Source organism: Schistocerca americana, chromosome 8 (genome assembly GCF_021461395.2).
Source record: "Schistocerca americana isolate TAMUIC-IGC-003095 chromosome 8, iqSchAmer2.1, whole genome shotgun sequence".
Taxonomy (NCBI): Eukaryota; Metazoa; Arthropoda; class Insecta; order Orthoptera; family Acrididae; genus Schistocerca; species Schistocerca americana.
Window position 1 is genome coordinate 249,080,113 of NC_060126.1, and position 24,437 is coordinate 249,104,549.

The 24,437-nt window shown below is 38.3% G+C and overlaps 1 protein-coding gene across 1 annotated transcript in view; it reads left to right on the top strand.

Moving 5' to 3' along the window:
* The window catches only part of LOC124545109 (rabphilin-3A), a 1,015,241-nt gene extending 992,197 nt beyond the window's left edge, over positions 1-23,044 (top strand). Inside the window, exons 18-19 of the mRNA XM_047123925.1 lie at positions 2,400-2,575; positions 22,359-23,044. Of these exons, the coding sequence (XP_046979881.1) occupies positions 2,400-2,575; positions 22,359-22,483 (301 nt within the window). The 3' untranslated portion in view covers positions 22,484-23,044. The remainder of the gene's footprint in view (positions 1-2,399; positions 2,576-22,358) is intronic.
* Positions 23,045-24,437: the final 1,393 nt, after the last annotated feature.

Genomic DNA, 24,437 nt, shown 5'->3' on the forward strand with positions numbered 1-24,437 from the left:
ACCACATTTGTCATTATTTAGCTTTCTACAAAATGGTACATTATTGTACCATAATTTACCATTCTCTTATAACATACAGATATTTATTAAGTAATGTTGTTTCCCTTAACTAAAAAAAAAATGCTAGTAAACACTATATGACTTATGTCTATGTGAAAAAAGTGCAGTTTTGTTTGCTATATTTCCAGCCAAATCAGTGAATGTGAAATGGAAGAAACCTACTTGGGTTGTAATACCTACATTATTTAATGTACCAAATAAACCACCACAACTGTAGCTTACGGGAAAACCACATAGACATGATAATAAATCATCAAAATCAATAAATCTGTTTCTTAGCACAGAAGGGAGCAAAATCACAATTGTTGCTAAATCTGAGCCACAAACAGCAAGAATCTTCACTTTTGAAGCAAAAGCAATTACATTTACAAAAGTATTCCTGTATTAGAAAGACAAGTTAAGTGTAAGACTGGGTGAATCATTAGACTCCATAAGATTTTTTAATTGTCGAAGAAAGTGTCTATGATAATAACAACAGAAACAATAGAAATATATACTTCTTATACATGAAATGTGTGTCTATATTCTGCTGCTTTCATTAAATATATAAATATTCGAAAGTATTTCTTCATTGATAAGTTGTTCCTTATGTCACTGAATCAGTGTTATTCAACTGTTTTACATGTATTTCACAACAATTTGTCTCTTGGTAATTTACTAATGTGTGGAAATCAAAAATATAGCTATTATTTTGTTAATTAAGTAGGAAATAATTAAAAACAAACATTATCCTTACAGCACATGAGAATGTCTGCTTTCTGATCACCTGGAGCACTAGTGTGGCTCCAGCTGTCGAACGGTTATAATTTTCAGACCAGAGATTGCTGTGACTGTAATGCATTAGACTGTGATGTTACTCTGTCTTTTGCTACAAAAAATATTGTTTGGCCATTGCTTTTTCATTGCCTGTGTAGAACCACCAGCTGACACTCCCTGTTGTACCTGTCATACCTCACGGTGAGTGTAGACAACACTGCAGCACGAATGCATGAAACAAATATATATGCCACTGGTCCCACTCTAGACTCCTAGCATTTCCTGCAGAAATCTATGCCACTGTTGAGTATTTGTCCCATTGTAAAGTCAATTCGATTCTGATTAAAATCTGATTAAGTAAACTGCAGTTTAAAAATGGTAGACATTCATAAAAAGCCAAAATATGCAGTATAGATTCCCATGGTTGGCAGCAGGGTGAAATTTGTTGCCTGCTCACAATTCCCCTCCTCACACTCAGCCAAGCTGGTTCTCTGTTCCCCTTCCAAGGCTTTTCTGTGTTTGAACAACAGTGGAACACAGATGACAATATCTTCTAGGTAGCAGGTCATATGTAACAACAGCAACTAATACACCTTATAACCAAATAAAGTATTAGCTTTGGTACAGAATGATGTAATGGTTTTTAAAGAACAAGATTTTTGCCTTTGAAAGTTACCTTTATTAAAAAGCAACATAAATGTATGAGTATGTATACAGTATCCATACATGTATGCTAGGACAACTTTTACTGCAAATCTGTTCAAATACAACAGAAGTTTATTGAGTTGATAGATTTTAATGCTATTTCCTCCTGTTTCTCAACATTGACAATTTTTTAAGCATAGCATTAACTATCATAGTGTCTAGTTCATAGTTTCTCACATATCCACTGCACTACATAGCACCTTGAGTCAAATGTCATGTGATTGTTTAAGCAAAATTGATATTATATCAAGCACTTTGGCATATTGGGAAATCTTGAACCCATTCATATGAAAGTATTGTTTGCTAGCCCCCTTCCTTTGGAAATTTTCAAAATAAATTTGTATGAAACCTCAACAGCCAAAGATTCATCTATAACTATGTAAGATGACCCCCTGCATTAATCTATTAAACACTGTAAACATGTTGACCTTGGCAGCAACAGTTTAATCTGTGAATACAAGATGACCCAATATTTTTTGAATCACAAATTTGGGAAAAAACCTTGTCTTATAATCGGGTAAATACGGTACTCCTTTTTCAGGGAGCAGAGAGGAATTGGCTTGGGGAGACTGAATGTGGGGCAGATAGGTCACTCAAAACCCATGTTATGAGGGATCTCACTCAATGTAGATCCCTCTTAGCAAGGATTCTGAGTGACCCCTTGTCCAGTGTCCCTCCAAACCAATTTCTTTTTCTTTCCTGAAGAACCTAGAATTTCTGTGATATTCTTTCACACATATATACTCAGCCATCTGCATGTTGTGCCTCTGTGAAGGTAAGTACTAGCCACTATCTCTCTGTGAATTTAACTATTTTCTGAATGGAATCTTAATTTTTATGGAATTACTTGATTTATACAGTTTTTCTTATCTCTGCAGGAGGCTGAAACCTGATCCATACCATCGTAAACACAAAACTTCAATTAAATGGAAGAATTTGAATCCTGTTTTCAATGAAGAATTTGCTTTTGATACAAAGATGACAGATCTTCCAAAACAAGAACTTGAGATCACAGTATGGGACAAAGATTATGGGAAAAGTAATGATTATCTTGGTGTGTATGAAAAATACATCCATTGCTCATAACAAAAATAATAGTAAAGGACTTATACATAGTTGTAATCAAATGCACTTTCGTAGTGTTTCTCTCTCTCTCTCTCTCTCTCTCTCTCTCTCTCTCTCTTTAACACACACACACACACACACACACACACACACAAGTAGTATGCTTGCATAATATCTTCCACTATTATTGAAATGAAAGATTGGTTGGAAGTTGCACAAGATAGAAGTTGTGGCTTTTTCCAACAAAACAATGAAATATATTGACCAAAAATAACAAATTTTGTATTTTTGCTGATAACTCAATTTCAAAGCATATTACAATTAATGGAAACATTCGAGTTGAACTTAGATTTTGAAGTTAGATTTTCTCCATTGTTGTGGTGGTGACTGTTGATGGTCTTGCTCAATGTATTACACTCCTACTGGATTCATCCCGCATGAAGGAACATCAGCTGAGTATTGTAATTAATGAAATTATGTATGCTTTGCTCCGGTTTCACCTTCATTCTATTATTAAATCTCGTTGACAGACAAAAATTCTTGACAAACTAGACCGAACTGAAGGCTCAAGAAAACAGAACTGTCTTGCTGGGTTCTGCCACTACCACATTATAAATTCAGTTCAACAATCCAGACCTTAAATAATATTGTTATAACATGAGTAAAATTAAACTTATACCTAAAAATTGGTCCAGGTACAGAAATACACCCTATAAAAAATGGAAATACCTGTTAAATGTGTCTTTCTACATGAAATTTTACCACACGTGTTACCTTAACAATTGATTCCAGGAAACATTAACTTACTTTTTAAGTTGCAAAATAAATTTTACTGCCAACATTTACTCTAAAACGTGGTCTAGGAATCAACACTACTTAGCAGTAGACTCAAAAATTAATAATTTGGTAAAGCAATTTCAGAAACTAACATCAAATCAGTTTTTCTCGAATTTTCTGTAAAATTAATATAAATTGAAAGTCACCAACAAACCATCTTAAGGGTAAAAATAATTATAAACTTATATTCAAGAGAAATTAAGTATGGAAATGCTAACAATTATTAACAAAATATGTATTCTATAAGCAATCTGTGTGCTGGAAAATGTATCATACCTGGCATTGATAACTTCATTGTGTAACTTCCTTGTCCACCACATTACACAGTCATTCAAGGAAGGAAAAGTAGTACACAAGCCAAACTTTTGTTGAAGTAAGGACAGTACTTTAATGTAACAGGTAGGATTCAGATTGAATGACAGTGTCTATAGTACTAGGTCAGTCACTATAGTGCTACATATTACCATGAGTCAAATGTCATGTGATTGTTCAAGCAATATTGATATTATATTGAGGGCTTTGGCTTATCAGGAAATCTTGAGCCCATTTCTGCATATTGTTTGCTAGGCCCTTTCGTTTGTAATTTTTCAAAATAAATTTGTATGAAACCTCAATAGCCAAAGCTTCATCTATAAATGTAAGATGGCCCCTATATTAATCTATTAAACACTGTAAAAAAGTAGACCCAGCAGCAACAGTTTAATCTGTGAATATAAGATTATTCCATATTTTTTGAATGATGAATTTGGCAGAATAACTTGACTTATAATCAGGTAAATATAGTATTCCTGTTGTCATATGTTATAACTGTTATAACTTCAAGTTGAACAAATACATTTCAAGGAAGATGCAATACATTAAAGTCACAGATCAAGTAAACAGAGTAAGACGTGTGTACACTTTAACAGTCAAATCATAACTGAGTCCGAGTCTAGTGGCCGCTGGCTGGCTGGCCGCTTAGGTGGCGCTGCTGCTGCATGGCTGGAAGACAGCGCCGCATGTAGAGGACGCACATAACAGTGCGGCAGCACTTTGAAAGATCGGCGAGTCACAGCACTTTTCCCCCCTTTGAAGTTGTAGCACAGGTCTTGATGGAGGTGGCCTGTAGATTGCTAACGTCCATAGGTGTTGTCTGACTGGCCGTAAAGTCTCGAGGAGGAGGCATCCCGTACGGATGGGAGTGTCCCCGATGATAATGAGTCAAAATGACAGGAGACGTGGGGGTCGAATCTGCTGGGGCCCTGTGCACCAATCTGCCCATTGCAGCAAGTCCGGTTGTTATAACAGGAGACATGGGCGATGTGTCTGCGTCCGTAGGAGAAGGAGGTGAGTAGAGTTGCTCTGACAGATGATGGTCATTTGGTTCCTGCATGGGCACGTCTCCTGGTGGCGTCAGTTCTTGTGCTTGCACTGATATGATGGTGAGAGGACTGCGTTATGAGTAATGAGAGATTCCAGTATCCCGAGTGTCATGTAGAGCCGAAGATGGTGTAGCAGCATCTGGAACAGGTGTTGCTGGCACATGAGGCCGAAGCTGTTCCGAATGACGCACTGCAACACGCGTGTCCATCTGGATTTCATATAGGCGTTGGGCATGGTGTCATAAGATGCGGCCAGGACTCCATTTTGGCCGCCTGCCATATTCCTGTACCCATACAAGTTTGTTGGCAGTGAACTGGCCAAGTGAAGCCACCCGCGGCCGTGAGGTGGAAGGCCAAAATGAAGTAGAGTGCGGGGCTGTCAGCCATGTAAGAGCTCAGCCGGGCTGTGGTCGCCCATGGGGGTGAAACAGTAAGAAGCCAGAAGTTGGAGAAGCGCATCAACAGCAGCAGAAGAACTCACGAGTTTCCTCATCTGAGCCTTAAATGTGCGGACCAGTCGTTCAGCCTCACTGTTTGACTGTGGATGGAACGGAGGGACCGTGACACGCATGATGCTGTGACAGGCACAAAAATCCACAAAATCGGAAGAGGCAAATTGTGGACCATTATCAGTAACAAGAGTAGAGGGAAGACCTTCCAAAGGGAAAATACGAGCTAAAGCATTGGTGGTTGCCGCGGTGGTAGGCGACGTGCAACAGACAATGAAAGGAAAGTTAGAGTAGGCGTCAATAACGAGAAGCCAATAAGTACCTAAAAAGGTCCCACGAAGTCAGCATGAATATGCTCCTAGGGCTTCTCAGGCGAAGGCCACGGTGACAAAGATGACTTTGGGGTGGCGGTCTGTGACGCACAAGAGCCGCAGGCAGCGACCATGTGTGTGATTTCAGAGTCGATGTTGGGCCAGTACACATGACGGCGCGCCAGAGATTTTGTGCGAGAGACACCCCAGTGCCCTTGGTGAAGGAGGCGCAAGACTGAAGCACGCAAAGAAACAGGTACGACAACACGCGCTGAAGCATTTTTGGTGGAAAGGAGGATAACATCGTCCCTAGCCATGAGGCAGTAACACAACGCATAGTAGTTCCACAACATATCAGAAGTCTTAGCGGATAGATGATCTGGCCAACCCCTCTGAATACAGCGTAAAACCTGGGAGAGGGTAGGGTCACAACCCGTAGCTGCCGCCAGCTGGTCCCCGGTGATGGGGAACCCGTCCGCAACCTGCTGCTCGGCAACATCCAGGTGGAAACACAAAAGTTCATCCCTATCGAATGCCAGATCAGGACCCATGGGAAGGTGAGACAGTGCATCAGCATTCGCATGTTGAGCCGTCGGCCGGAAGAGCATAAATAATGGCCAAAGCTTCTTTTTCAATTTGAGAATACTTTTGTAGCGTTTTGGAGGCATAAGCAATGGGTTGTTCAGAACCGTCAGAAAAATGGTGTGCAAGGACTGCACCAACCCCGTATTAAGGGGCATCTGTGGCAAGAACAAGATGTTGGCCAGGTCGATAAGTAGCCAGGCATGTGGCGTGTTTCAGCATAGTCTTCAATTTCTGGAAAGCCGCATCGCATGATGCGGACCAGTGAAAAGGCATGTTTTTATGCAACGGCTGAGCCACCGAAGCAGCAGACGGTAAAAACTTGTGATAGTATGCTATTTTCCTCAAGAAGGCCTGCAGTTCCTTAACAGATGTAGGGTGAGGAAGGGCATTGATCGCAGCGACAGTTTGCTGAAGTGAACGAATGCCATCCTGAGAGAGTTGAAACCCCAAGTACGTGATAGATGCCTGAAAAAATTTTGATTTCTGAAGATTACACTTAAGACCGGCAGTCTGTAAGACATGAAAAAGTGTGCGGAGATTTTGAAGATGTTTGTCAGTGGTGGAGCCAGTGGCAACAATGTCGTCCTGGTAATTTATACACCCAGGGACGGTGAGCAATAATTGTTCCAAGAATCACTGAAAGAGAGCAGGGGTGCTGGCAACCCCGAATAGCAATCGCTGGTATTGATAGAGGCCGAAAGGCATGTTAAGGACCAGAAACTGCCGGGAAGCAGCGTCGAGAGGAAGTTGATGATAAGCTTCTGACAGGTCAAGTTTAGAAAAATACTGGCCTCCAGGAAGTTTAGTGAACAATTCTTCAGGTTGAGGCATAGGGTAAGTGTCAATAAGGCATTGAGCATTTACAGTGGCTTTGAAATCGCCACAGAGACGAATATCACCATTTGGCTTAGCAACGACAACAACAGGAGAGGACCACTCACTGAAAGTGACAGGAAGCAAGACCCCTGGAGCAGTGAGATGATCCAGCTCTGGTTTGACCTGATCACGAAGGGCCACAGGAATGGGCTGAGCCCAAAAAAACTCAGGGCGAGCAGTGGGTTTGAGCGTGATACGAGCTTCAAAGTCGTTTGCACGGCCTAACCCAGGAGAAAAAAGGGATGAAAATGTCATCAACAAGGAATCCAATTGAGCATAAGGAATAGCATCAGAGACAATATTGACAGAGTCATCTATGGAGAAACCAAAAACGCTAAAGGCATCGAAACCAAAAAGATTCTCCGCATTACTATGGTCGACCACAAATATGGAAACGGTGTGAACGACAGATTTGTGAGATATCTCAGCATCAAATTGTCCCAAGAAAGAAATCTTCTGTTTATTGTAAGTCCATAATTGCCTAGTGACAGGTGACAGGAGTGGAGAAACCAACTGAAGATACGTCTGAGAATTTATGATAGTGGCAGCAGAACCAGTATCCACCTGCATGCGAACATCTCGGCCAAGTATTTGGACAGTGAGGAATAACTTCCCTGAAAGGGAAGAAGTACAATTGACAGACAAAACAGAATCAGAATCAGTGTCATGTACATGAACATCATGTATGTGGTCGGATTTGCAAACGGATGACACATAACCCCTTTTTTTTGCATTTGTGACACACGGCCCAACGTTGTGGACAATCTTCTCGTGAATGTTTCGTAAACACCACGGACATGAAGGAAGTTTCCATGGGTTTTGCTGCAGTTTCTTAGAGGTTGGTTTACGGTTAGGCCAAGGCTACATTTGGGAGCATACTGCGGCCACTTCGGCCGGCGGGGACACGCCACACGCTTTGTCAACATTGCACAGAGGTTGTATTTCCCCCGACGTCGCCCCATGCCTCTATTTGCACTCCAGCGGCGCGAGAAATTTCAAAATACTGAGCGATGGATAGGACTTCATCTAGTGTCAGATTTGCCAACTGAAGGGCATGATGCCTAACTTCTATGTCGGGTGCCAATCGGATAATAGCATCCCATACCATGGAATCGGCGTAGGATTCTTTGTGAACTTCAGTAAGAAATTGACACCTTCTACTGAGGCCGTGAAGTTCAACAGCCCAAGCGCGATAGGATTGATTTGGTTGTTTTTTACAATGATAAAAGGCAACAAGGCAGGCTACCACATGCGTTTGCTTTTGAAAATAGAAGGACAGAAGTGAACACATTTCAGCAAAAGACAAAGATGCAAGGATCTTTCAAAGGAGCCAATTGCGACAACAACTGATACATTTGAGGTGAAATCTATGAAAGGAACAGAGACTTACATGTTTGTTCATCCGCGACATGAAATGCCAAGAAGTGCTGTCGAAGATGTGTTTCATAATCAGACCAGTCTTCTGCCGTCTCGTCGTAAGGAGGAAAAGGAGGTAGAGACAATGACGAGAGATGCCCCACATTTGATGCCCCAACAAAATCACGAATCAAATTTGTGAGAACCGTTTGCTGTTCTATGAGACCTTGCAATAGTTGCTCAGAAGTAGCCATGGAAACATGTGGGTCAACGATGGAAAAGAAAAATCCCATCCTCATCGCCCATTGTTATAACTTCAAGTTGAACAAATACATTTCAAGGAAGATGCAATACATGAAAGTCACAGATCAAGTAAACAGAGTAAGACGTGTGTACACTTTAACAGTCAAATCATAACTGAGTCCGGGTCTAGCAGCCGCTGGCTGGCTGGCTGCTTAGGTGGCGCTGCTGCTGCATGGCTGGCAGACAGCGCCACATGTAGCAACACGTGTAACTGCTCGGCGGCACTTTGAAAGATCAGCGAGTCACAACAATAACTATTTTCATCACATTATTTACTAAATTTGTCAAGTGCTTTAAAGGCCTGTCTACCTATAAAGACCTTTCTAGTTTTTTCAGGATACATTTCAAGCATCAATTGCAAACAAATTTTATTATGCTTCACCAGCTTCAACAAATGAATTTGTCATCTTCAGAAGCCTACAAAATAAGGGATATTACAAATCTTTAGACTTTGGTTATACATTTATAAGAAGTATAAAAAGTATATTACAGAAACGTAGTGAGGTGACACTGATGATAGCCCCATGGTCCATCTGGGTGGTAAGTTGTTCAGCAGTTGCCCATCTATTCAGCCATAGTTCACCCCTGTCATCTACAGACCATAGTGCCGCATAGTTGCATTGATGCTGGTTTTGGATCATGCTATTTTGCCATGCATGGTGTACGTTAACCACCACAGCATAACACTTTGAAAACTTACCCGTTTCCAAAATACTTCCGCCCCTGTCTTCTGAAGATGACAAATTAATTTGCTGAAACTGGTAAAGCATAATAAAATTTACATTACAACTGATGCCTAAAATTCATCCTGCAAAAATAATACTACGGTTGTTGAAAATGACTGCCATGAATAAAATAATAAATCTATTTAGTTGCTTGAAACACATTACTAATACGTGGTCCAGTCACATTAATGGGTTACAGTACGAGCAGTGGGGAGTACATGAAGTGTGTTAGGGAGGATGCGGAAAACAGTGCAGTTGTTGTAATGCGGAAAAAAGTGCAATTGTTATTGTAATGCGGAAACAGAGCAATTTATTTGGTTTCCAAAAAGGTCATGGACAGTGGATTTAGTACCAGGAGTGCAAGCATTTCTGAAATGGATGAGTTTTCAAAGTGTTAAACTACACCGTGCAGAGCAAACTGGCACTATCCAAAACCAGTGCCGAGGTAACTGTGATGTATCACCAGCCATAGATGACAGGTGGGAACTATGGCTGCAGGATGTGTACGAGTGAATAGATGTGCAACTGTTGAGTAGCTGATTGCCCAGATGAACCAAGGGGCTACCAACAGTTCTCAGTGACTGTTCAACAAACATGGCTGCAAACGGGCTTCTGCAGCAGGCACCTGGTTTATGCAGCCATGCCAACTGTTATTCATCAGTGACGAAGGCTGGAATTTACATGCCAGTACTACAGCTGAGCATCCACTGAGTGGAGACAGGTAACCTTTCCAACTATCCAAATGAACCATATTTTATGCTCCATAGATCAGAGGAGGGAGTGTTACGGTGTTTGGGTAATGTTTCTGTGGTGTTCCCTGGGTGATCTTGTCATTCTGGAAGGCATAATGTATCAACACTAGTATGCATCTATCCTTGTGGATCATGTCCACCCCTACATGCAGTTTCAAACAATGGAAAATCCAGGATGGTATGTAACAATATAATGAAAAGGATAGTTGCTACTCACCATATAGCAGAGATGCACAGTCGCAGAAAGTCACAACAAAAAGACTGTCTTTCTTTTGGCCAGCAAGGCCTTTGTCAAAAATAGACAAGATACATGCTGACACAAATGCAACTCCCACACACATGGCCATGTTGCCAGAGGCTGTGGTCATGTGTGTGTTAAGATGCAGTTGCTAGATTGTGTATGTTATCTATTTTTGATAAAGGCCTTGTTAGCCAAAAGCCTACATGCAGTTTGTTTTTCCTCAGAATGATAACATCATCCAGCTCACAGTGTACATGTGTGGTTTGAAGAGCACCACGCTGCAGATACCATATTCCCTTGACCACCAAATTTTCCAGATTTACAACCAATTGAGATACCACCTTCATCGGGCTGTTTGTTCCCTGGATCCTCAACCAAGACACCTGATCCAGCTGGGCATGATGCTGGAGTCAGCAAGGCTCCACATTCCTGTCGGCATCTTCTAGAACTTATTGACTCTCTTCCTGCACATCTTGCAGCTGCCCACACTACAAAAGAGTGGTTATTCAGGCTTTTGACAGGTGCACGTTAATGTGACTGGACAATGTAAATCCAACTGAAAAAGTAAGCTAACTCTGGGGAAGTTAACTGAAGAACTATGCTTACAATGCAACTGATAAATTACAGAATAAAAGCAATTCAAGAGAAATGAGAAGTGCAATAAAGTTTAAAAATTGATCAGTGTGAGCAAGACATATAAGCACAAAAAAGAAAAAGAATAATTACAATGGAAGTAGAAATCAGATAGCCCATAAAAAAAGAGAGAAGTGTATGTGAAAGGGAGGAGGAAATCAGAGAGTAATAAAAGTTGTATACTCATACGATCAGATTTAACCTACAAAAATGAACTTTTGTAACTAGGGATGTGTAGTATCTAAGCGATATTAACAATGAACAAAAAAATGAAATAGTAGAACTTTAGATATTAATACTCAAGTAAAATATTACAAATAACCAATTACACACTCAAAGTACCTGTTCCCAGCAGAAGTTTTAGTATTTATGTATTGATTTCATGAGTGCAGCACATGAATTACATGTCTACTGACAGTGCCATTTGTTGGTACTGCACACTACAACATGTCAATGTTGTAGACAAATCAGTCTAGAATTCAAACGAATGGTCAGCTGTGGTGTTCTTGTTAAGATGCAGCACTCTGGTACAAAATATTGAAAAGTAGGTAAATGATTAGATTCACATCACCTATCTGGATTTGCCTTATTTTAGGGTATGTGTGGAACCCTGTGAACATGTCTGTTATCAATGTGAAAGACAGAGTGTCCACAGAAAACTCGTCATGAATATTTAGAAGTGGCAACATCCGGTCACAAGAATTTTGAAATAAATTTCACGTTTCATCCAGAATGAGATAGTCACTCTGCAGTAGAGTGTGCGCTGATATGAAACTTCCTGGCAGATTAAAGCTGCGTGCCAGACCGAGACTCAAACTCGGGACCTTTCTCTTTCGTGGAGCAAGTGCTGTGCCATCTGAGCTACCCAAGCATGACTCACAACCCATCCTCACAGCTTTTCTTCTGCCAGTACCTCATCTCCTACCTTCCAAACTTCACAGAAACTCTCCTGCGACCCTTGCGGAACTAGCACTCCTGGAAGAAAGCATGGTTCAGTTTTACACCATCTACAGAACTAAGCAACCAATGTGCTTTCTCAGGGTGTGAATAATAATTTGTCCAGTCAGTTTAGTTCCAGAAAAAATGCAACTCCATAGAGATAACAGGTGATTCACAAAGTATATGATTATGTGACATTTATTGCATTTCTTTGTATGCTACATGTTACTGTAATAATCACTATGTATTTACTTAACTACACTACGTAAAAGAAGGGAATGACAACCACTCACTTATACCAGATCAAAGCATGGAGCTCAGTAACACATAACAGAAAACAGCATTCACACTAGCTTTTGAGCACTGCTATTTATGCAGCAATAGTACACACATTCACACAGTGTGTCGGTGTGGTTATTCCTTTGTGTGTGTGTGTGTGTGTGTGTGTGTGTGTGTGTGTGTGTGTGTGTGTGTGAACACATGTACTATTTCTTGCAAAAGAGCTGTGCTCAGAAGCTAATGCTGTTTTCTGTTACGTGTTACTGCACTCCATGCATCAGTCTGCCATAGGTGAGTAGTTGCCTTTCTCTTATTTTACGTATGAGGTGTGATCAAAAAGTCATGGAAGTTTTTGTTTTTCTTAAAAAATATTTATTTATTCATCAACATCAACTTGTTCCCCATCAAATATCATATACTTGTGTTAGTGCTTTTACAAATCTTGGAAGTACTTCTGGACCTTACTTTTCGTTATGGTGTTCAGCTCCTTCAGCAATTCTGTTTTTATATCATCAGTGGTGGCAAAACAGCATCTTTCATGGTTCCCTTCAGTCATGGAAATAGAATGAAGACACAGGGGGCCACATCCAGACAATACAGTGGCTGAAACAACATAATGGTTTCATTTTTTGCCAAAAAATCACAAACAAGCATTGAGGTGTGAGCAGGAGCTTTATTGTGATGCAATTTCCATGAGTGGTTTTGTCACAATTCTGGTCATTTTCTTTGAATTGCTTCACACAAATGGCACAACTTCCAGGTAGTATTCCTTATTGACCATAAGGCAGGAACTCATAATGCACTATCCCATTTTAATTGAAGAAAAGAGTGAGAAGAACTTTCACACAAGATCGAAATTGTAAAACTTTTTTCAGTCTTGGCTCTTCAGGCAGTTTCTGTGAGAATGATTGGACCTTTGTTTCAATGTCATACCCATACACCCATGTTTCATCACCTGTTATAAACTTCTTTAGACTTCACTTGACAATTCATGAGCAGTGTCTGCGTGTTGTTATTTTTGGAAAAAATTCAACAATCTTGGAAGAAACTTTGCTGCTACATGTTTCATCCCCAAAACATCTGTAAAAACTGCTTGACATGAGCCAGAGGATATGCTGACATCATCAACCTCTCTTATTGCGAATCAGCAGTTTTACAGAAACATTTTCTTTACTTTGTAATCTTACCCTCCCACACATCACCATTAAATTCCTCTTAGTCTGTTCATTATTTTCAAAAGTTTTGATAGGTGTAAAATACACACAAGAAAAACTTTTTATTTACCTTGATTATCTCATTGTTGTTGGCTCCAGGTCTTGTGTCTAGGGTACATTCTTGAGGCTGTAATTTTTGTAACATTGTGGTTTCTTGTCAAATTGAATAAATGATGAAGATTTGCCTGTTGCTATGAATATCTTTTTATTTTATCCCATTTGTCTAAATCACACTGACTTCACAATCTCCATTTCAAAACACTAATTCACATTGTTGTTGACGAGATTAAAAATTTGTCTACTTCCATCAGAGGCATGCCTAGTACTCCTTACATTCTGCAGTACTCGCAATATTCCAAAGAGTTCACAAAGCAAAAGAGTTTACAAACTTTCTTGACAAAAAGAAAGAATTGCCACCAAGATATATTATTATTCTATAAATAAATCCAGAAATAAATTTAATAATTAGTGTTAGATTGTGCAATGTATAATATGAATTTTAAATATGCCAGAAGTTTCATACTTTCAAATTTTTTTTTTTTTTTTTTTTTTTTTTTTTTTTTTTTTTTTTTTTTTTTTTTTTTAAGAATAATTTTAAACATTAGTACATACTGACTGTAACAAATTAATTTCTTTTTATGCATTTTGGCCTGAAATATAATACATTGCATACCATTTGACATAATAATTTTTGTTGGATGGCATTACATAGGTTAGTGTTACTAGCTTTTTTTTTTTTAAAAAAAAAAAAAAAAAAAAAAAAAAGAAAAGGGCCACTTACGTTAGTAAACCTGAATGTGAGCTCCTTTGGTAGCTTGGAGAATGATGAGGCATTATTCCAGTTACCTCCAGGTGTTCCGTAACATGTGTTCTGTCACGGTACCCACAGCAGCTTGTATCCTAGCCTTCAGTTCATCGACATCAGCAACTGGTGTAATGAAGACTCTGACCTTGATACAGCCCCAGAAAAAAAAGTCAAAGGGCATAATGTCTGGAGAGTGGGGTGGCCAGGGTCCAGGGTGTTGGACCATTCCTTCCAATCCACCAATCCAGAAATGTTTCATCCAGGAAATCATGCACTATCGAAGCCCAGTGGGATGGGGGGAAGAGTTCCATCTTGCTGGAAAATTATCCATGGTTGATATTCTTCTAACCATGGGGCAATGAACTGTTGCAAAACACCTAAGTAGTTAGTGGTAATAGATTTTTCTGAGAAGAAAAACGGTCCAAAAACTTTGTTATGCACGAAGCCGCACCAAACATTCCCTTTTTCACTGTCCTGCTGTAACTGTACAGTAGCATCATGTGGAGACTCTGAACACCATATATGGACATTACGCCTATTTACCATTCCACTGACATGAAAGGTGGAGTCATCGGTAAAGCATATGCGATTTAAGTAATTGTTGGCACCATCAATTCTGTTGAGAATCTCAGTTGCAAATTCAGCACACGTCAGCAAATCATTCAGTTGCAAGGCCTGCATGATTTGCACTTTGTAAGCATGCAACCTAAGCCTTTTATGAAGAATCTTCACCACACCACTTGCTTGTGGTATTTGAAGTTCACATGATCCTTGACAAGTTGATTTAGACAGACTCTGTTGAAACAATTGCCAAACACGATCAACAGTTGCATCACTCACACGAGGCCTGCCACTTCGAGGATGATCGTCAATGTTTGCATACCATCGCTTTATTGATTTAATGTCAGGAGGGCTGTGTCCATAAGAAGCCCAAAATTTACTGTGAACACTGATGGGCGATTTCATTTCTTGAAACAAAAGCACACATTGCGCTTTCTCCTGCTTCGACACCATTTCGCCAGCAACTAACATGACCCAACAGACTATGTTGATGTTGTGGAACACTAGCGCCATCTATTGGTCACAACAACTAGTAACACTAACCTATGTAACAGCATCAAATGTAACTTATTATGTCAAATGGTTATTCTGTTATAAATTTTTATAATCATGGCAAGACTTTGTGCTCACCCTGTATATGTGACAGGAGGGTGACCCATTACAATATCTCCCTCACAAAATTTGGAAACAGAATGTTACAATATTTTGTGTCAGACTATAAGGTTTGCCAAACAGTGTATAAAATGCTGCCCAGGATAGCAGATAGATGTATAGACGTATGTGATATGTAACATATTACAGAAAACATAAGAAAAATATCTACTATACAAATCATAATCTATACATATATCAGGATTTGGCACTCAGATTTTCACATCTGTGGAACATACTGTCACAAGACAAATAATAAAAAATCAAAACTATAACATTACACCACTAAACTACAGAAATAATTACAAGGACAATTTGAATTACTAGAATTTATAAATTTTAAGTTAAGACCTATACAATCAGTCCTTCAAAATCTTCAAAAGAGAAGAGAAAAATTTCAGAGCCTAAGTGTACAATGAGTGAGCTGACTCAAATACTGACAACAATGGATACAGACCAGAAGAATATACTCAGTCATGAACAGGAATCAATGAGCCACATACACCAGAGCATTCAAGGATATGTTGACTCATGAAGCAAGAAAACAATGGAAAAATATTAGGGCCTAAGTCTACAAAGTGGGGATTGACCCATGAATCCAAACCACACTGGGTACAAACCAGCAAAAAAAATTCAATCATAGCAAAGAGTAAATATAAGAAGCATCCAGCCTCAATCGAAGGTTGTACACTCTCCTTGAGTACACACACATAGTCGTGAAGACCAGGGTCTCTCCACAAATCAAGGTCCAGTCAGATACAATATTGCAACACTCAGGATAAATACAAGTAAACAGAGTCACAGTTAGCTTTGAATGAAGACACAATCTAGCAATTTGAGGACCAAAAACAGTATATGAAAGCAGACATGTATACATCTTGTTATATTGTTTACACTAGTAGGTGTCTTCCATACTATTTACTAGTTGTCCATACAACTAACCTACATACATAAAGACCTAGAAGATTTATTTACAAATGGTAAAAAAAAGACATACTGATTTAAAGTTACATAATGAGTGGAAAGTCAATCCCCCTACATGAATTTATGCTGAATAACACTGTCTTTAGCAGTCTTTGTTAAGATATCAGTCACAACACAGATCCAGTCGACAGATGCTCGAGTAAGTTAGCCAGCACCCACGATCTCATGCAAGTTGACTTGTCCAGTAGGGTATAGCCACACAGCAGTGTGGGAAGTAGATCCACCCACATCTCTCAGTTTCCTCCTTAGAGTTCTCATCACACGCTCCACTGGATAGGTAACTTCCTATCTAGTATTCACATCAAATCCTGAAATTTTGTTTTTTGAACTAAATATGCTGTTCAATACCTCATTCACATCACACAAGACATGTTCTCCTTAGTAACTTTTTAAAGTCAGTTACATGGTATTCATGTCAGGTGCAATTAAAAAGTGTTCACATTTGAAACATTAATATTCAAAGAGTTAAATGCAATGAAAAGAATGGACTAATAAGGTAATACACACAGATATGCTCAGATATTATTCCTAATCTTTGCAGTACAAATTATGAATATTGTCTCGTTTCAAACTTGCAAAGAGATTTACTCATTTAGCCTCATGGAAACATTCCACGTGGGAAAAATATATCTAAAAACAAAGATGATGTGACTTACCAAACAAAATGCTGGGAGGTCGATAGACACACAAACAAACACAAACATACACACAAAATTCAAGCTTTCGCAACCAATGGTTGCTTCATCAGGAAAGAGGGAAGGAGAGGAAAAGACGAAAGGATGTGGGTTTTAAGGGAGAGGGTAAGGAGTCATTCCAATCCCGGGAGGGGAAAGACTTACATTAGGGGGAAAAAAGGACAGGTATACACTCGCACACACACCCATATCCATCTGCATATACACAGACATAAGCAGACATTTGTAAAGGCAAAGAGTTTGGGCAGAGATGTCAGTCGAGGCGGAAGTACAGAGGCAAAGATGTTGTTGAAAGACAGGTGAGGTATGAGCGGCAGCAACTTGAAATTAGCAGAGGTTGAGGCCTGGCGGATAACGAGAAGAGAGGATATACTGAAGGGCAAGTTCCCATCTCCGGAGTTCTGACAGGTTGGTGTTAGTGGGAAGTATTCAGATAACCCAGACGGTGTAACACTGTGCCAAGATGTGCTGGCCGTGCACCAAGGCATGTTTAGCCACAGGGTGATCCTCATTACCAACAAACACTGTCTGCCTGTGTCCATTCATGCGAATGGACAGTTTGTTGCTGGTCATTCCCACATAGAAAGCTTCACAGTGTAGGCAGGTCAGTTGGTAAATCACGTTGGTGCTTTCACACGTGGCTCTGCCTTTGATCGTGTACACCTTCCTGGTTACAGGACTGGAGTAGGTGGTGGTGGGAGGGTGCATGGGACAGGTTTTACACTGGGGGCGGTTACAAGGGTAGGAGCCAGAGGGTAGGGAAGGTGGTTTGGGTATTTCATATATATATATATATAGGGAAACATTCCACGTGGGAAAAATATATCTAAAAACAAAGATGATGTGACTTACCAAACGAAAGTGCTGGCAGGTCGATAGACACACAAACAAACACAAACATACACACAAAATTCAAGCTTTCGCAACCAATGGTTGCTTCATCAGGAAAGAGGGAAGGAGAGGAAAAGACGAAAGGATGTGGGTTTTAAGGGAGGGGGTAAGAAGTCATTCCAATCCCAGGAGCGGAAAGACTTACCTTAGGGGGGAAAAAGGACAGGTATACACTCGCACACACACACATATCCATCCACACATACACAGACACAAGCAGACAGCACAACTCTATTGTTTTAACTCAGTCAACAGACAAGACAGAACTTCAAAATTCATATCATCTTACATACTAAATTCCAGACAAACAAAACACAGTTCTATAGTCTTATCAATCTACAAATAGATTTAAACTCAGTCAATGGATAAAATAAAACTCTAGAAATCACCTCATCTTACATACTTAATTCCAGACAAACAGAACACAGTTAAATAGCCTTATGAATCTACAGCATTGCTAAATGTTGACAGTGCTTGAAATTTTACATACTTGCTTTGCCTACCAGTAGCTCCTCTTATCTGTACACGTGTAGCAGGCAGTTCCTCAAAATTCTTACAATATTTAATCTTGTCTCTAAATTGTTAAGATATACCACAAATCGGGCTATCAGTATCAAACAGTTCCCTTCCCACTGATCAATCTTAATCTTAATGTAAGGACATCCAAAATCTGAATAATCGTCTCTGCTATTAGACAATTCAAGAAAAAGATCACTTTCAATTTCATCAACTGCTTTTGCAGGATCTTACCAACTTGATTGGTATCATAGCATTGCTTTGGTTGCACATGTTGTCAGGTAAAGACTGAACACACTGAATGTGTTCCATAGCACAAATAACATCACTATTTCAGAAGGAACACAAAAATATTATAATTTTAAAATTACATTTCCTACTTAGATCTTCTTTCACTTCATTCCACCAATTTGGATACGAATTTTGACTAATCACAGTTAACTTATTCCATAATGCATGTTTATCTATGTTATCATCAATTTGGTCCCAAACAAATTTCAAAAAGTTTTCACCTTCATTCTCTAGGCTTACAGATAACTCAGCTTTATTGTTTGGATCATTACTCTGCATGACATTAATGAAAAACTACATTGACTGGACTGGTATCCCATGACTTTTACTTACATCATCACAAACATCACTTACCTTACCTGTATTCACAAATAACTCTGAAACTTCATTATTCTTGAACTCCACAAATGAATGATAATCATAATCATCATCTTCATCACCATCACCATCACCCATCACCCATCATCATCATCATCATCATCATCATATTCTTCCAAAATTACTTCATCAACTACATCATTAACAACACAAGTCTCATCACCACCAATGTCACACACCTCACCTACATTTATTTGCAGTAAGTAACCAGTCTCAGACTTGGCAACCTCAGTCATTTCACAGCTCTCATTCATATACACATCAAAAATACCACCTAATTCAGATCAAATATAGTCATCACCTGTTTTACATATATAAATAACACTGTTTTCTGATCAAGAGAAGAAATCATTAGTACACACTACATCAAAATTCTCAATAATCTCACATTCTGGTTTGTGATTAGTATCTACATCATTATAATCAAACATAGTATTCCAAAACTTTTGATCAAAACATAAATGAGAAATCTGATGTTCCTTCTATTCAACTTCAGATACCTGTGCCACGTTATTAATACTGTGGACCTTCACTGAGGTGGACCACCATTTCCCGAATAGTTGCATCTACGATTGTTTCTCCTATTAAATTTCCATTGGTTATCATCATTGCTCCCATTCTACTAATGTTCATAACTTCTGTCTCTATTACCATTTTGACCCTCATAGAAGTTACCACTATCTCTATTTCTGTAGTTATTATCATTGGAACCTCTCTGGTAAACTCCTATTTAGTGCTTCAATAAATGTCATTTCATCAAATGGCCTGTTAAGATGTGTTAATTTCTTAAGTTGATTCTTACAGAATTCTTTTGGTGTACCATCCCTATTCATATAATTTGGAGCATTCATAAATTCACTTTTAATTATCCCTTGTTCAGCTTCTGACCAAAATTTATTTATAAACTTTTTTCAAAACTTTGGTATGTCTCCCACTGGCTTAAATTTAGATTTACTGATGACAGAGCTTCACCTTCAAGACATCTTTTAACAAATTTAATCTTTTGGTCATCACTCATGCCCAACACAAAACTATCTCTACAGTGGTATAGAAAATTCACTGGATGTAAATTGTCTGATGGAAAACTTTTGATTGGGGTACCATTATTTGAACACAGATTGTTGTGGATACAATTTTCTTGAACTACTGAAATTTTTTGATCTAAAACATCTACATTAGCTAGCATACTGTTTTCAACATTTAAAATTTTTTGATCTAAACTATGAAAGTTCTGTTCCATTTTCTCCTCTACAACCTTCTGCTGAACTCTGACATCATTAACATTCTTCTCCTGTTGTGAAGATTGTGCAGCTAACTCATTTTCCAAAACAATAAATTTATTTTCTAAGACATTAATTTTTCATTCACAATTTTGAATCCATCCGACAACCCATTAGTGATAAGTTGGTCTATTTGGTATTGTATCCTGTCTATTTTACTATTGTTTTCAGACTGTTCTGTTTTAATTTCCTCTAATTTTGCTAAAATCAACTGCAAAATATCAGTTTTAACTGTTTCTTAGCTGACTACACTTTCACTTGGTTCAAATGTGTCTTGGATGGGTCCTACAGCTTTCACATCTACATCACTATCCTCATCCCTATTCATTTTCCTATTAATCACATGAGACCACAAAAAAAATAATTTCACAAATAGTTTGTACTTATCTTTCTTCTAATGTCGTTCATTATAATTATAAAGTTCTCTTTCAACTCATCCAGTCCGTCATTGTTGATATTATCTTGTCACTGTTGATACGACTTCGCTGGGCAGTCCTCGGGTCTTCTTTCATCAAGTGACTGGAGTTTCCGAATGTATATAAAAACTGTAAATGATACTAATTACTGTCCTATATTCTGCTGCAACATACAAAACTTCATCATCAGTCAACTGATCCTGGCTGAGCCCCCACTTGTAATCCTATCCTCCCACACATCACCATTAAATTCCTCTTTGTCTGTTCATTATTTCCAAAAGCTTCGAGAGGCATAATATATACAAAAGAAAAACTTTTATTTATCTTCATTATCTCATTGTTGTTGGCTCCAAGTCTTGTGTCTAGGATACAGTCTTGAAGCTGTAATTTTTACAATGTTGTGGGAGTCTTGTCAAACTGAATAACTGATGAAGATTTGCCTGTTGCTATGAATATCTTTTTATTTTATCCCATTTGTCTAAATCACACTGACTTCACAATCTCCATTTCAGAGCACTAATTCACATTGTTGTTGACAAGATTGGAAATTTGTCTACTTCCATCAGAGGCATGCCCACTACTCCTTATATTTTACGGCACTCACAATATTCCAATATTCTTGACAAAAAAAAGAATCATCACCAAGATATATTATTATGTTATAAATAAATCCAGAAATAAATTTAATAATTAGCTTTAGATTGTGCAATTAATAATATGAATTTCAAAGATGTCGGAAATTTTATAATTTCAAATATTTTTTAAAAAAAGAATAATTTTAAACATTAGTAGATATTGATTGTAACAAACTAATTTCTTTTTAGTCATTTTAGCCTGAAATATAATACATCATGTACAGAATTAGACTAAGTTCATTCAGTTAGACAGCTGATATAATGTTCACCTACAACTTTTTCCACATTTTTATCAGTAATTGATGTGCTAGGGGATCCTGCACAATCATCACCTTCAATGTCCTCTTGACCCTCTTTGAAATACATATTCCATCCATAAATTCTTGTCTCACTCAAATTAGGTTTGCTCAAAAGCCCCAGTCAACATCTTGGATACAGTGCTGCACTTTATTCCATTTTTTTCAAGCAAAATTTAATGTAGATTCTTTTATCCATCTTTTTCAAAAGTAAAAATTTGCTGAGCACTCGAAAACATATATAACCTTTTTGACTGTGAATGATAAACCAAATATTCAAAAAAGCTCAAAATGCAAACGTACATCAAGAACATGTATACAAACAAGATAAAATGTTGAAAATTGGACTATAAAGCCCATAAATTACACAAACTATCATTACATTTTGATCACTCTTCATATTGCTCCATCCAGGGATTTTGATTATTGTTACACTTATCTACATTGTTAGCATAAATTTTATTTCCCTATTTTGTAATCATTACGTATCTATTACTGTTGCTAATCCACAGGTGGTCTGGAACTCAGCTGCCGCTCAAAGGGAGAACGACTGAAACACTGGGTTGATATGATCAAATTCCCAGACCACAAACACGAAGGTTGGCATAATCTGGGAGAAGATTTGCTAGGAGATTGAATTTCTCAATAGCAGTACAACATTTTACTGAAATTCTAGCTGAAAGTATTTTCCCTCTCATCATTCTTACGAAGAAATTACCACAGTAGAAGACTGAGAATATATCTGAGGTCATCAATATATTGTATGCCTTATTGTCGTGGAATAAAATACAGTAGATGTTAGATTTCACAGCACTGATCTTTCAGGGAATGCAAAGTGCCTAGGCTGTATGAAGTGACTATATTCATAGGAGAAAAGTAAACAACTGAATTCAAAAGTGTATGTAATTACTAAGACTTTGACATTATATCTGAATATTTTTGTTACTTCCTCTTAACTACTGAAATTAATATTCAACTAAGCAAGCAATAGCTGTCAATAGATACACAGATTATTGGTATAGGTGTCACTCTGTAGCTGTAGCCAATCACACTGCCAAATGATAGTGCAATTACCCATATTAATAGTGCAAACAAAGCATCAATCTTAATTTGCTTACTGATTAGCAGTGATAGGTGAACACTGTCTGCAACATGTTTCTTTGCAGGTATTCTGTTATGAATGATTAATTTATTTGTAATTTTAGTATGACACTTTTTACTGGAAAATTCTGTAAGCTATCTCTCTTAAGATATTTGTTGCTTATTTAAAGATACAAACAGCACTCAGTATGCAACAACGTCCAGTACAATGATAATGTTACGCACAAAAAAAAAAAAAAAAAAACTGCAAAAGTCATGATCAAAGAAACAGAAATGGAGGTGAAAACTGATTTTTTTAAAAAACTAGTCATACAGAATGACTGTACATATTTTCTCTCTCCCTCACCCTCCCCTCTCCCCCTTGCCAACCTCTCTCCATGCACCCATCTCTGTCTGTCAGCCTTGTCTCTGCAGTAAAACATTACTGCCTTTCAGTACAAGCTTCTGCTACATTCTTCAGTGTTCCAGCAGTGTGTAAGTGTAAAAATGGCATTATCTTAAGCAATAATAGAAACAAAGAGTCCCTCCATAACATTGATTCTCATATAAGAGATGGTGTTACAGAACAGTTGGAGTACTTGGTGACAAGATTTGTCTCCTATATTAAGTATTCCTAACACCATTACAAATCATCTATAGCTAAGAATACCTAAAAAAACACATATAAAACATATATTATTTATGTTAGAGTATATATTTGACTGTTTCATATGTCAGGCAAAAATGTAAAGCACTTTCCTGGTGTAATTACTATGTTGGCTAGTTTAAAGGTATCCACAGTGTGTTCCACTGTCTTACCATAATGCTGGTAGAATATGCCAAATATTTGACAAAACATTATTATAAGTTTCTAAACTTCAGTTAGTTGATGGTTATATGAGAGTACAAAACAACTTGTACAGAAATGGTCCATACTAGCTGCAATAAGTTTAACACTCGTTTCAGCTTTATTTCTATTCTCAAGTAACCTATGAATACAACATTGGTGAGACTATCAACACACATGGTGGTTTACCATGTGAATAATTATATACAGGAATTATACAGGGTGTTCAATAAGCAACTATGCAGTGTACAACTGCTGTACTAAAGTCATAGAAGTTATAGGAGATGCTGGAAGTGATCCCCTTGAACTTGAAGACACAGTTGCACATGTTTCTACGTGTTCTTGAAGATATTGTGCAGAACATTGGGAGCAATGTTCCGAATGAGACATTTCAGTGCAGCTTGGAGTTCTTGTATGGTGCGTGCACACTGACTTCATAGGCCTTTCCCTTCAACATACCCCATAGAAAGTAACCCAATGGAGCCAAGTTGTGTACATGCAGAGGCCAGAGTCCTTGAGAGGTGATGCAGTCACTGAAGATATCCTATAAAACATTCATTGCCTTGTGGGTGGTATGTGTAGTCACCCTGTCCTGTAGGAACCAGGCATTCTCAATTTTACCTCATTCAGTTCACCTAGGAAGGGTTCCAGAATGCAGGTGCAG